Below are 15,259 nucleotides of genomic sequence, written 5' to 3' on the forward strand. Positions count from 1 at the left end.
TTTGACAATGTTACCGTAAAAACAGCCGTAAAAAGGATTAACGTTTAAAGGATAACATAAAATGAGTAATAGTCTTATTTTAGCAGTCAAGGTTAGAGTTACAATACTTTTTAGTAACATACCATGGGGCCAGTAAAAATATGACAAAGGCAGAGCAGGCAAGATATTGTAAAGACAAAATCAATCAAAGGCTATGCATCCAAGGAGCAGCTACGCTCATAATTTGACTCGGTTATCTTGAGAACCTATAACCACTAGACAAGATCATTGACAAAATATATTTCACCAAAACAGCCATAATTAAAAGATTATTTCCAGGGAAAGATAGTGCAACACTGTAGTATACTAGTTTGGTTTCAGATTTATTACACTTGGTTAAAATTGGTTTTGATTGGATTGCAGGGAGCCATTGCAGGAGCGATTGTAAGTTTAATCACATCTTGTTGGATCATATTCAGTGCTCAATATTACATAATGATCGGCAAACTACAGTTTCCAGGGAAGATAACCAGTTTAGATCAATGCTCAGATAGTAATGACAAACATTTCAAGTAAGTACTAATTGAAACATGATAATTCATTATTTAGTCAGTACGAATGGGTTGACAATAATGCCTAATATTCAAATAAGTAAAAGGATTTTGTAACAAAATTGTAAAGCTCAAAGGCAATCATACATAAAATGGAAGTTTTTATACAAAGCACATAAAAAAGTGTTTTAATCCTTAGACCCGTTTTACAAATTTGGGATTTATGACAACATATTTCAAGGTGAATAAAGTAACTGGAACCTAAAGTTAGTTTTTACTTAGAAACTGCCATGTTTCACTAGCCCAATAACCAATGGCAACTGAGGCAGCCTGCAGTTTTATGTAGAATCTAAACCATAGATTTTAATTTTGGCTGTATGAACAAACTGAGGAAATTAAACTTCCAACGCCATATTCCTCATCAAATCCTAATCTGTAGCACTTGAACTTGTATAAAGAGTCCTGTTCCATTATACCAAAGTTCTTACAACTGCTCAGAGAATCCTACCTGAGAATTGTGGGTAAACAAAATAATTAAATCAATAGAGTTCTTTACTGTCAGTCAACATTATATAGGGTGGTTATAAATAATTATTGGAATTTTTACGTATTGTTGTATTTATAATATAAAATTTTAAAATTGTAATTAATATCTGAAATTAAAGAGCAACTGAAATGGCTATACCTACACATTCAGTGTAAGTTACACGGCACACATCATGTCGATAGCCCAGTTCTTCCCAAACTTTCATCAATGTGTCTCGAGTGATTGTTGCAACAGCTACTTCAATCTTATTCCTTAAGTTGGGTAGATCAGGTAGCAGAGGCACATCCTTTATGAATCCCCAAAGGTAGAAATCACACAGCATCAGGTCGAGTGAACCGGGAGGCCATGCAAAATAAGCCCTGTCATTAGGCCTCTTGCGGCCAATTCAGCAGTCAGATACAGAGACATTCAACCAATCAATCGCATACTGAGTTATGCCAGTGAGGTAGTGCACAATCTTGCTCCCGAATGAAGTTCTGTGGTTCATCTTCTTCCAATTGAGGAAATAGACGTAGTTCCAGAGCATCAAGATAAGAAATATCAGTGACAGTTCCTTCTCTAAAAAAGAAAGGTCCATAAACTTTCCGCCTATATATACCACACAAAAAATTCTATTTAGGGGTCTCGCTGCTCTCCTAAGGGTTTTCTGAACCCCAGATATGCACATGTCCACTGAGGTGAAATGTTGATCCTCACTGAAAACATGATCCAGAAAATCTTCATTGTTTTGCAACATTTAGTTATCAAAATTGGCATCTAAACCATAGTCTGCAGGCTTTAAAACCAGCAACATGACAGCACCACCACAGTCAAGGTCCACAGAGCACAGAGAAAAATTGATGAAGTTTGTTTTTATATTCATCTTGCTCAAAACTTAACTGTTCAAATCTTCAAATGTATGTTGTTTCAAACAAAAGTTGATGATTCTTTACTGACACAGAGAGTTGTCTGTGTGCTTTACAAGTTTCCCGATATGTAGCGATGAACCAATGTTGTTGACAAACACTACAAACAGAATTGGGCTGATTATGGATCCCTGTGGGACTCCATATTGTACCTTGACTGATTTTGAAAACGAGTTTGAAGTCTGTACAATTTTATCTGTCACTTAAAAAATATAGTGACAGTCCTCTAATACCATATCTTTGTCTCAGGTCATTCTACTAAGTGAATGTTGTCATTGTTTCAGATCAAATGTTTCTCTGCTGTTCAATTACACAGGGGTTGGTTCCCCAGTGGTGGCTGACAACTCTGTGTTGCAGATCTATCAACTGTCATACAACTACTACATCGTGGTTGGCACCTTGATCGGGATTGTTGTGGGATTAGGAGTGTCTATGTGTACTAAGCCTCCAGACTCCGCCAAACTCAACCCTGACCTCTTCTCCACTTATGTGCACATGTTTCTGCCCAGGAAGCACCAACAGTTACAACTCCATAGGGGAGAGTACATGTTAACTCCTACAAGTTGATGGATTGCAAAAAAGACATGGGGCTGGGTAGTATAAAGTAAATAATAGAGAGGTGTTTTATACTATTTAAGTACAATTTTGTAACTTGAGATAAAAACAAATTACTTAGTAGAGTAAACATAACCCCCAAACAAGTTTTAGCTTTTAATATCAATGTACCTGTTATAACTTAAATGTTTCATAAGATTATAATACAATTTAGTCTTATTCCAAGTATTTTACTATGAATAAATAATAAAATTTAAGACCCAAACATTAAGTGTATAGTTTAATTATTGAAAACTGCTGAGGCAAATAAATAACCCAAGTTATAATATTGCTCTGCCTAATCGCACATGCGATCTAGTGAAGAATCGTGGAAACATTTACAAGTATTGTTGGCTGTGCCTAATAGAGAGCAAGGACTTGTTTCTCCGCTTCCCATTAGTAAAACAATTCAGCTAATTCAACTTTATCATGGTTTGTATTTTTTTTACTACATTAGTGTTATTAGTAAACTCTTTTTTATGTAGTTAATAGGACACAATATTTATGATTGCAAGTGATAATTGATGAATAAACATTGAGAGATTAGCGATATACACAAGAAAATGTTTTAAATGGATTTTTTGCTGAGATTTCATGTATGAATAAAGTGACTTTTGTGATGACGTTTTTGATGAGAACAAATTGAATGTGGCTCTGAGACACTACATGGATGTGCCATAAGCCTTGCTCTGAGCCTTTTTTTATAACACCTTTAACTTCTAAAGGCACATACATTTTGTACACTTCACTGAACAAGCTATTACCATGCCTTAATTAATATGTACACAAAGATTAAGTATTATTTTTATATTATATTTTGTATTATTATATATGTTTTAAGTTTTTGTAACAATTAAAATACAATTGATTTTTTATTTTTTTTTCCTTTCCAAAATATTATATTATATTTGTTTTAGCAAATTTAATTTTTTTAACTCAGTTTTCGTGGCTCAATTATTGTGAAACCCCACCCTTTAAAGGTTTAATTACTCACAGGGTGTAATAACTCAATATTTGTGAATATAAATTAAATTATTAATTTTTATACTGTATGTCTTTTGGAATCACTACATTCATACAAGTTTGCAGATTAAAATTGTGCGTTTAGATGACGCAATGCATTAAATTGCAAAAGAAAAATGTTTTGAACTCGGCTCCACTATTGAAATGGGGTTTGATAGTTATTCCACATATATACATGCCGACCCCCAGATGTTCTTTGCTTTATTAGTGCTCAATGTGTTAGCTGTATTACTGCACTTTCTCTCAATCATGTTATACCTTTTGTAACATAAAACCATAATGAATGTCTGAAATCCTGTTATCCTTTCAAACCTTCCTTCGTTAATAACAAACTTTAAACAAAGAAAGTGGACGAGTTACCCTGAACCAGATAGTAATGAGAGTTGAGGTAGTCATGAACCAAAGAGGAGGTTGAGCATAACCAAAGACTGTAAGCCAAAGGGAGTAAAATAGGAGTTGGTAGCAAAAGCTTAAAACACAGCACAAGAACTTAAGCAAGAACCTAGTAATATGCTAAAATAATCCATCATTTATAGATTAAACTAGGAGACATGGAGCATAGGGGTGCTTGGATTAAAAAGTTATTTTTTCCTACACAGTAATTCCACCATAATGCTGTATAAATATATATTTTATATACAAATACTGGATTTGTTGTAATTTTTGTTGTTGATAAGTTTCAAAATCCAATCTATTACACTGATAAAGCATGAATTTCTAATAAGACAAAAGAAAAATATTATAAACATCATACTTATTAAAGACGAGTTGAACTAAATGGAATTTGGAACTTTTCTGACCATCATACTTATTTAACAATTTTTTAATGTCACCAATAAGTAAGGAGTTCACAGGATAGGAATGTAAAAAAAATATGTTTTCTTAGTATGTTGAATGCCCAACACAGTTTTAAAAATAAAAATGTTTTTATAGAAACTTTTTACGAGTTTTTTAATCACGCGATGCCCAATAAACTACTCAGTCATGCATATTGTCAAAAACTGACAACTTAATATGAATGAAGTAGGAAAATACCAACACTTGTTTAAACAAAAATATTTTATTAAATTTTACAACTAAAAGGGTTTGAATTTCCTGGTTTGTTTCAGCAGGGCAATTTTCTTTTTGTCCTCTTCAAACTTCTCTCTCAGCTCCATCAGTTCTGTTAACAAACAAACCAGAATGAGAGCATGAATTTAAACAATTGGTTGTGACTGCACAGCATCGTGAGTCACTCGGATCTCGCAGAAATGATGATTCATCATGTAACTCACTATTATTGTAAACAAGCTATGAGATATTCACACAAGAAAATACTCTGATGAAATAACAGCTGAGAGAACCAATTGTCTGAACAGGGCTCGTAGTTGGTGCAGTGAGTGCACAAATGTAGACAAAACTAAAATGTCTGATATCTGACATTTGTCAGTTCTAAGGTTAAAGTAAATATTGACTGTATTGTTGGGACATATTTTGTTGAATTCACCTAACGATAATTATGACTTTTACAGTACTTTATCTAGTAATGCAAAATTGACAAAAATACAAATTAGGACACACATTAAATTTATATCTGCTAAATTATTACGAGTTAAATTTCTCCTAAAGGCACCTTACTCAGTATGTCCATAATGAATATGTCAAAACTGCTTATTTTTTCTTTCTTTCAGTACATTTTTAGGTATGGGCTGATTGTGTGGGGAAATGCAAACAAAATTAATTATATACTTGCTCTCCAATAAAAAAAACTATAAGAATAATTACAAATTCAAATAGTTTAGAATATTGTAAACCTCTTTTTAAAACTTTAAAGTTGAAACTGTCATAAATCTGTATTTTATTTTATTTAACAAAATATAATTTTCAAAGCCCAACACTATTAAAACCCCACAGTGATAATAATTCATAAAACACAGGATATAAGAGTTTGATATTAAGAAACTCAACAGACTAACCAAAACACAAAACAAACTCTCCATAATTTCTCTAAAAGTACATAATAATTTGTTACCATCAGTTAAAAAAGATGACCAAAAGGTTTTCTAGATCAAATATTATGTATCACTCTTAGAAAACCCTTTTTATTTACTTGAAGAATTATTTTGCACAAAATCAATAACACTCCACTAATTTTATTGACCAAAATTCTAAGAAATGGAAAAATTCAACCCAATGAATATTAGTTGGATTAGAATAGAATCTATTTTATTGGAACCTGAATTTGTACTTCAAAGAATGAATTGTCTTAACTTTTTTACCTAATATTTTAAAATAGAGACAGACTTTGCTGTAGCTGCAAATGTGACTTTGTTAATAATACATTTTAGTGGCAATAAAAAAGGACTCTATTTGATTTTCAGTATTGTAAAATTCCACACAATTTGCCACACCATAGCTTATAGCCACATTCGTTCTTGCATACGGTTTTTGTCATCGTAAACTAACCTGTTTTCACTGGCCGTTGGCGTCAACAAGACCTAAAGGAACTGTCAATTTTAAACAAACTAACAACAGTTAAAAACGTGTATGCAAAACATGTGCTAGACATTCTTAATCAAAACAGTGTGAAATTTCTCATCTGTGTGCGTGTCTTTATGTCTACGTAGGTTTTCCTTCACATTAATCGAGAAAATTTTGATATAGGAGAGATTTAGTACCAATGTCAATCTATTTAGTAATAAAGTACAAAGAGAGGTTGGGATTTTTGACTCTATCCCTAGACCAGAAATAAATTTTAAAGGCCGGAATTGAAAGATTTTCAACTGAAATAGACTTCTCAGGACTGTTCATGTATAGATGAATGAATCTTCATGATTGGGGCAAAAATGCAGTGTTGCCCCAGAAAAATGATTCATTTGAACCATAAGTTTTCCTACATGTGTGAAATCTAAAATGAGAACTGGTTACAAGACTGCTTAACTTTACAAAGCCTATTACGAGAAGAGTGATCGTATTCTTAATATACAATAAACTTAATCACTGACAAATATATTACAGACTTACGATTCATTTTAGACTCCTTAATTTGAAACCTATAGAAGTTGAGGAGTTGTTTCTTCGCTCTCTTCTTCCTTTCTTTCCCAAGTATCCTCTTCTCAACACTCTCCTTTCTTGCAAACCCTGGATTCCGGCCACTGTGAACAACAAATTGATTTTAAACACTAATATAACAAAGCAATGTAGTATTACTCTACGTCAAGCTTATCCTTAATCTATTCTTGATATAATTACTAACAAATAGATCAAAATAAACCGGCATGAATGTTCTTTAACATACCAGATATTATATTTCTTATATTGTAATACATTATATCGTCGGTTTACACGATCAAGTTTGGATCTCCGTGATTCTACCTAATTTTTACATAAAATATAGATTTAGTATATTTTTAAAGAAAACTGTAATGCAGATACAGTTTATGGCATTTTATAGAATTTTACTCTTTGGGAACTAACGTCTGGATATCAGGCAGAACATTTGAATAAGTATCGAGAAATACTAATATCCGGATGTCTTGTAAGTTATTTATTTTTGTATTATTAGTTTTTCAGTCAAACTGATTATATAACTATTAAACTGTTCACAATAAAAAGTAAATTAACATTTTTTTCTTGATCTAAGTATAGAGTTATTTCTTCTTTGTTGTTAATTTGGCTCTTAATTTAGAAGGCATTGATAAACAGGAAGCTGTTTACACAGTTGCACAAATTTCCACTTTCCTTATGGTGTAAGCCTAAGGACTAGGAGATTATTATGGTTTGCTTTAGTACATTTTGTGATACAGTTATTTAACAATGAAACAGGCAAGTGACAAGTTTTTGTCAGATGCAGTGAATAAAGTTTTGTGGTTCACTACATCAAGACGTTTATTGTTCCATTACATTCATCATCATCATCATCAGACGTTTCCGTTATCACGGGTCGTCGTACACAGCCTCCTCCACTTTTGTCTATCATTCCAGGTCTCCTCTTCCTCCACCTGTATTTTCTGTAGTCCCCTTCTCTCTGTCTTTCCACACTTGGTCCTCCCATCTTCCTCTCGGTCTTCCTCTTGGTCTTCTTCCTCCTTCCTCCTTCTCCAGTGCTATTCTAGGTATTCTATTATCTCCCATCCTCTTCACATGCCCCATCCACTGTATTCTTCTTCCTTCCATTGTCTCTTGCAGTAAAACTACCTTCAATCTTTCTCTGGTTATTTCGTTCCTTATTCTATCTCTTCTTGTAGTCTTTTCTATCCCTCTTAAAAATCTCATTTCTGCAACTTGCAATCTGCTTAAATCATTTTTAGTCCACGTCCACGTCTCTGCTCCATATAATAAAATTGGTTGGAAATAAAATTTATACATCAATACTTTTGATTCTTTCCCAATGTTCCAACTCCACACAATCTTCTTCACCATATTGAAAAACTTTCCACTCTTCCATATTCTGTTTCCTATCTCTTCTCTTATTGTGCCCCTATCTGTTATGATACTTCCTAAATAACAGAATTCCTTCACCTTTTCAAGTCTTTTTCCTTCAACTAACACGCCTTTGTTATTTCCTTCCCTTCTCTCTACTTTCATTACTTTACATTTTTGTATGTTCATCTCTAAACCATATTTCTTCGCCACTTTTGCCCATTTGTTCAACTCTCGTTCTAACTCTTCTTCCCTATTTTCCCATATCATTATGTCATCCGCATATGCTATTGTCTTAAGTTCTTCTGCTCCTCTGTTTCCTTGTACTTCTAGAATAATTTCATCCATTATAATATTGAAAAGGAAGGGTGACAATAAATAGTCCAATTGTCCATTACATTGTTTGTTGTAAATATAAACTTGTAGGCTACGTATTTCCTTCTATTTTCTTCATGTGTGTCATATCTTTCAAATATAAGTATAACTTGCCATTACATAATTGCAATTACAATACATGCATAAACTAAAAAAATTTTAAAAACTAAAATTAAGTTTCTAGTATTAAAAAGGTTTAATTTTTAAATAAAAAATATGAAAATTAGTGGTTGTGTATGGAAAGTTAATCTTCAATGAAATGAAAAGTTTTATACGTAGAAATGTACTTCTGACAAAAGGCAAAATTTTAATTTTCTTTATTTTTTAATAAAAATGTATTATTACTATTTGCTATCAGCATGTCATAGCATCAAGTTAAATGGAAGTATTTTTGTTTGGAAAATCTTTGGGATACTATACGGTTTTAACAGGGAAATGTTTAGGCTCGGAGTAAGTAAGTCCACCAGCGATTCGTCCCGGAAATAGTGTCAATACATTTTAATCAAGGATTAGTGTCAGAGTGTCACAATATATGATTATTATCAGCTCTGGAGGCTAAAATTGAATTTTCAGTGTACACCCCCTGTACTTCGGTATAACGCCTAAGCTTGCTAAAATTCTTTGCCCTGATTGATCCACCCACCCCTATCATCACTCTCCACAGTGAACTAGACCTATATCCAAACCATCCCCTAATCCCAGACACTCTGGTACCATCCTAGATATTTAACTGACGACAGCAATTTTTGTTGTATCCAGTTAAGTGTATAAACAGCCAGAAGTGAACTCTTCTGGAGACAATTTGGGGTTTCTTCGATCTACCAATCTGATGTCACCGGACTCTTATTATGAAAGCTATTAATAATTTGAACAGCAGAGAGTATTACCGCTTGGTAACGGTGACCCAACCCTCGTCGTCTACTTCCTGGCCCTCCGCTTCACGTTGAGCCGCCTCCTTCTTGTCGTACAACTCCATGAAGCTGTCCACTTCCGCTTGCAGTGCTGACACTTGTGGGATCCGCTCATTGTACTCTCTGCTCCACTCTGAGACATGAAACAGACGTGGTCACAATTAATTGTGGTAGATACAAGCGGATATACTCTTTTACAGATACATAAGGCAATCTTGTGTATTACTTCGTCTCACAAGGAAAAACACAACATACCATTTATCTTACTTACCATATACTACTATGTGTATTTTATTCGGCTTGTACCATTTGTTCTACAACTTTGTTCGTGTTATTATATTACCTATATGATCTATTGTCCTTTTAACACCACTAGGGTCAAAGGCAGATCCAGTACTATTACATTTTTGAGGGGGGTCACCTTTGTTTTTATCTTTACAGCAATAGGTTATATCAATCAACACAACAAAAAATGAAATGTTTAGAAATAATTCACTCATTCTCAAAGATAGTACATTAAGTTAATTTTACTGTTTATGTTTACAATATAAGAGTGATTAAGTTTTTTGTCATAACAAATCTCTTTTCAAAATACTGAACAAAGTCATGCCCCCCCCCCACCATTGTATTCGCCACTGGTTAGGGTCTCTAATTTATCATTTTACATCAGGCATTACGTAGCCAGGCAGCAGTTTAGAAACATGTAAATACAGGTATGGCAGCCATATGTGAAAGCAAATATCCTGTGTTAACACAGGTGTTACATTCTAGAGATCAAGAAGACATAAAATGTATATTTCTATTTAATATCTAGTCATTAGTAAAAATATCTAATGAGGGGGGTGGGAGAGGAGCTGCCTCCAAACTATCTGAATACTCTGCTAATAGAAATATTTGGTTACCTTAGATAATATTTTCTTGACTGTAATTTTTTTTAGATAGTGTTTAGAAATTTGCAAAATAATCTACAGCGAACTAAAAGAAACAAAAATACTCACTCCTGATGCCAACTTCAACATAAGCTGATTCCGAGGAGAGAATGAGGGGTTCCAGAGAGTCCAGTCCGAGGGCTGCTTGCAATCCTGTGACCGACTCGAACACGATGTACGCGACCTTGAACCCCTGCAAACATCATAACACAAGTGTCGTATACTCCACATACATCCCTGCAGGACTAGAATACTACATAATTGCTAGAATATCAGTATAGAATTTATTAGTTATACATTGACTGAAACATGAATTCTGTCACACAAAGGTACCACAAACCTCTTTAGGGTCTCTAGGTGAAAGGAACCCTACAATTTTATAACAAATTACTTTTACATTACTTTCACCATTCTTGCACACATAGGAGAATGGTTGCATCAGCTACCCGATTTATCCAGGGATATTGAAAAAAGCCATAACTTCTTCAATTCAAAATACTTTTGACAATTGGGATCTGAGATATAATTTAGAAAAATGCTGAATTTTAGACTTGAGCTCACAGAAACAGATTTGAGCTTCTGCAATCTGACTATATAACCATGAAAAATTAAAAAATGCTGAACCTTTTTACCTATGGAATTTCCTTCCCAACTGTCAGTGATTAAGACTTTGAAGTTACGTCACTATCGGTACATAATGGCCTTTTTAAACGTGTTTTTGAAGATGAAAGAATTGTGAAGAAAACAGGAATTTTCCAGCCATTTGCCATTGTCAATGATATAAAAAAATCAGTAACACTACATTTCAAGATCTGCAATCTAATCCATTCCCCAGGTGAATAACTAACCTAACACATAATAAACTAAACATACCAGAGCGTTGTGGCACGCATATATAAGGAATCACATCCACTATGTTATTTGTTTAAAGTTTGTTAATCAATTTTAGGGACCTATATAAAACTATAAGATCTACACTGACCATTTTACACTAAACTGTAGGATTTTCATTCATCTTAAAAAAAATTACTATTTTCTAAAGCAATTATAATTTTTGTGCTGTGAAAAAATTAAAGAGTAAACATATTTATGTTTCCATTGTGCTTTACATTTGCCTCACCTTGTATATGTATCTAAATTTTACAAATATTTTATCTTGCAAAATATTGGCCAATAACATTTTGCACAAATTTGTGCAAGCTTACTCATCACACCACATTTGAGGTTAAGTGGTAGAGAGGACTTTATAGTCCTAATTTCGCTTCTAATAAAGACATTTTTTATTTCATTTCATTTCACATATTTTAATAGGTATTCGTACAGAAATGCGTAGCTCTCTGAATTCACAGGCCTTTTATACGCAGGACTTTATATTTCCAATGTTTTACTTGTAACAAGAGGAATGTTTATCAACATACAAGAATCCTTTTGCTTAGCACCAGTCCTGTATTTGTCTAATAGGCTAATCAAGACATCCAAATATAAAACCATTGTTAAAAATATTCCCCATGAAATTGCTCCTGATGATGTCTTTTTTGGAATAAACAAATTTGTGGATCTACTACAATGGTGAGTGTATACTGATGAGAATTTCTCCCAATGGACATCATTAATTTGGGATTTCGGGACACATCCCTTTACGGATAAGGATGTCTAGTCATTACTCATTGGAGGTGACTTGGTTTCAGGTTTTGGTATAGTGAAATGAGTTCTCAGGAAGTCCTCTTGATGACCATCATTGACTCAGTTATATTTATAAAAATCTTAGCATCCAGCTAAAAATGCCTGACAACGTCCTTGGTGAAACCGCAGTATGCAGACTTTACAGGAAATGCTAGAACCACTATATAATAATAAGCAACCATGTATATAACATTACACCCAATACTAGTAAGATAAATTACTAACCTTTATGATGGAATGTTTTGGAAAAAACTTGGACGTGTCTACAGGAGGAGCAGAAGATGATGGTTTCGCTTGAAGGTAAACTTTTTTGATTTTTCCACATTTTGAAAACGCCCGCTGGAGAGCGTCCTGTAATCAAAAGTGTAATTTTTAACTTATAAGCATTAGCTTCTGATTGAGTACAAAAATCTAAAACATGGTTGCAAGAGCATCATTACTGCTAAACAAATTTTAAAGCACATCAAATTTTAATTTGTCACGGTCAAATCATTACTGCTTTTTATGAAACCCTCATGTTTTTTACTATTATTAGCTGTGGCTCCTGAATTTTTGGTTTTAATACGTGGCCTTAGGGCATGCTGTATATGATGAGACCACTCGAGAATGCTCAGTAAAACTGCAGTGAAGGTGTTAAAGGATCTCTACAATAAGCTAATGGTGAACTTAGATTAATATTTAATTAATTTATAACATCAATATTTATCAATTAATTGTTAACACATTCAATACAATGTGTACCTCATCGGATACACGTGATCTTTCACTACTGCAGTTGTGTACCTGATCGGGTACACACCGGGCTTCTATAAAGTGTATCGTGCACCCGATGGGATACACGATGCTACGTATTTCATTATTGTGATTTTATTGTTTGTCTGTCTTGGTTTGTTAAATTTGATCATACTTAAATAAATACCGCTACTTTGGGATTATACCGACCACACCAGTATGAAGTACACAAAAATATAAATTTATAGAAACAAACATGATAGAACGAAAAAAAACAACTGTTTAATTATAAAATTACAAACTTACAAGTGTTTCCAGGTATTGTGATCGGTATTGTTGTCGCTGTTATCTTATCTTTCTCGAGAATCCCGATTACGGCAGGCCGCGCGGCATCACATGATTTGCACGGTACATAATTAATTGCCTTTCCATTACAATTCAATTTATATTTCTGATCAGCCCCTCTAGAATTTGATATTTTACTGATAGGTACTATCTCGAGGGATGTTTTTCTTTCGTCGACATCAGCGCGGGCTTTGGCAGCACCGGATGGCCGGAGGCACTCGCATTTTGGGTGGCGGAGTGTGATCAAGAATAAAAACAAGTTTTGAGTGTTTTTTCAATAAAGAGTTTAGTAATGTTTGTTTTTGTTGAATTTTTGTGTTTGGAGAAATGTAGAGGTAAAACACGGAAGTACAACAAAGCGACGAACCAGCTGAACGGGCGGCGAGACTCTGCAATCACGTTATCTACTAGACCGCTCGACTTTGACCTCTGTCTGAGGATGGGGAGGGGTTTGCGATAAGACAATTCCTGTTTTATATTGACGAAATATTGTTCTACGCTAATCTAGTAATCAGTAGAAGCAAAATGTCAAATAACGATTCATGTCTGGGTGTGGTCGGTATAATCCCAAAGTACCTAAATACCTCAGACTACTGTGTACTCTGTTGGTCGCATGATGCTTGATTTTTAAGGTAAATTAATTTTTTAGGTGTAGGCTACTCCTTGGAGTACACGGAGTAAAATTGAGAAAACATAGTTAAATAATTATATTTGTGCAAAATTGCGAAACCTCCATACTTTTCTCTTTATACCTAAGACGTTTGACATAAAAAAGCCAATTACGGTTTTTTGCCATTATTACTGAAAAATTCGATGGCAAATAAAAAAGTCTGGAAAAACAGTGATATCATGAACTAGATTACCAGAACTATATTACAGCCTGTTACAGATTGGCTACAGATTTAGGCAAAACCAACCTCTGTACAATACGGTGGAACACCAATGACGAAGAGCGTTTTGTCGGCCGGTTTCTCTGGACACTTCTCTCGAACTGCGTGTTCTTTTATGTACAACCAATGTTGCGCACTGCTCGAGGCCTTGAACTTCACGGGTACCACTAAAATCATAGATCATAGATACAGAACAGTGTCATTCTTTACATCATATCATCAGTTACAACATTGTTATGCACAATATCAACATGTTTCTTAATCTCTTAAATTTTATGTAGGGTAGGCCTATAGTGAAACTTTCATAACGCTCTATAATCTGCTTCTGAAAATATATATATTTTTTTTTTAATAATAACAATAGCAAGTATCCATAGTTTGTCATTGACCATTATCACCGTCTGTCTCAATATCATGTCTATATTGGGTTTCTGGTCAATTAATTAACTGATTTAATAGTGTAATGTTATGTAGTCATCTACAGCATTACTGATTATTCCCCATTATACAGAACTTTTGCAGGAAACTATATTGAACAATTACATACATACATACAGTGTGCATAATTAATGATTTATTTATTTATTTATATAAAACATAGGCTATAGGGGTTTCAAGGGGTGACAACAAATAACCAAGTTATAGAACATTTAAAGTGGAATTACTTTTCTTGCGTGGATTAATATTTCATAAATAGTTCATAGTTAACTGTGATTTGCACTCCCAAAACCGTATATATTTTTCTTCAGAAGGACGAGCGTAATACATCAGTAAAACTGAAATTTTGACTGGCTGTTAACCTCATTAATACTGACTAAAGTAAACATTATCCAAAATTTGCCAATTTTGACTTTAGTATGGCGTTTGTTTTCCCCTTTAACTATTTATTTAGAGCAGTTTAATGATTTATTAGTATTATATCATCATAATTTAATTGCTTATTAAATGTTTGCATTTTTCTCAATTGTTGCCTTGAGGAGAACCAGGGTCTAGTCAAGTTTATCTTTAAATGTTAATTAATTTTTGTTTTAACTCTTCTTATAAAACATATTGTAAAAGGAACTTTCTGTTGGAATATAAATAAAAACCAAATTATATGTAGTGAGATCTGTATCAAAGTCTAACCTCAATGCATACATAAACTTGTTTACAACATTTTAGTGTAGTTAAACTTTATTTATGAAACAGTCTAATCATATTCCAAATTACACAGTACATGTCCACAAATCAACAGGTATCTAATAAATAAAATAACATAAAAAATTACCTTTGAATCCACCAATTTCAGTGATAGACATGATGTAGTTGTTTATAAAAGTTGACTGCAGTCTGGCTCTGGAGGCGGGCAGAGTGCAGACGGTAAATGCACGAATGCTTTTGATGGTTCATGGTTG

General features: G+C 33.6%; 2 protein-coding genes across 7 annotated transcripts in view; one reads left to right on the forward strand and one right to left on the reverse strand.

The window, feature by feature from the left end:
• The window catches only part of LOC124353639 (sodium-coupled monocarboxylate transporter 1-like), a 29,646-nt gene extending 25,111 nt beyond the window's left edge, over window positions 1-4,535 (forward strand). For all 6 annotated transcript variants that reach the window (XM_046803574.1, XM_046803571.1, XM_046803570.1 and 3 more), the window contains 2 exons: window positions 403-551; window positions 2,267-4,535. In XM_046803574.1, the coding sequence (XP_046659530.1) occupies window positions 403-551; window positions 2,267-2,549 (432 nt within the window). In that variant the 3' untranslated portion in view covers window positions 2,550-4,535. The remainder of the gene's footprint in view (window positions 1-402; window positions 552-2,266) is intronic.
• A 108-nt stretch (window positions 4,536-4,643) lies between these two features.
• LOC124353640 (ribosomal RNA-processing protein 7 homolog A) lies at window positions 4,644-15,259 on the reverse strand. The gene is made up of 7 exons (XM_046803576.1): window positions 15,133-15,259; window positions 13,893-14,032; window positions 12,124-12,249; window positions 10,285-10,408; window positions 9,263-9,419; window positions 6,603-6,733; window positions 4,644-4,761 (listed from the first exon to the last, which is right to left on the reverse strand). The coding sequence occupies exons 1-7, from the start codon at window positions 15,161-15,163 to the stop codon at window positions 4,676-4,678; spliced, it is 795 nt and encodes a 264-aa protein (XP_046659532.1). The 5' UTR covers window positions 15,164-15,259; the 3' UTR covers window positions 4,644-4,675.

This window comes from Homalodisca vitripennis, chromosome 2 (assembly GCF_021130785.1).
Source record: "Homalodisca vitripennis isolate AUS2020 chromosome 2, UT_GWSS_2.1, whole genome shotgun sequence".
Taxonomy (NCBI): domain Eukaryota; kingdom Metazoa; phylum Arthropoda; class Insecta; order Hemiptera; family Cicadellidae; genus Homalodisca; species Homalodisca vitripennis.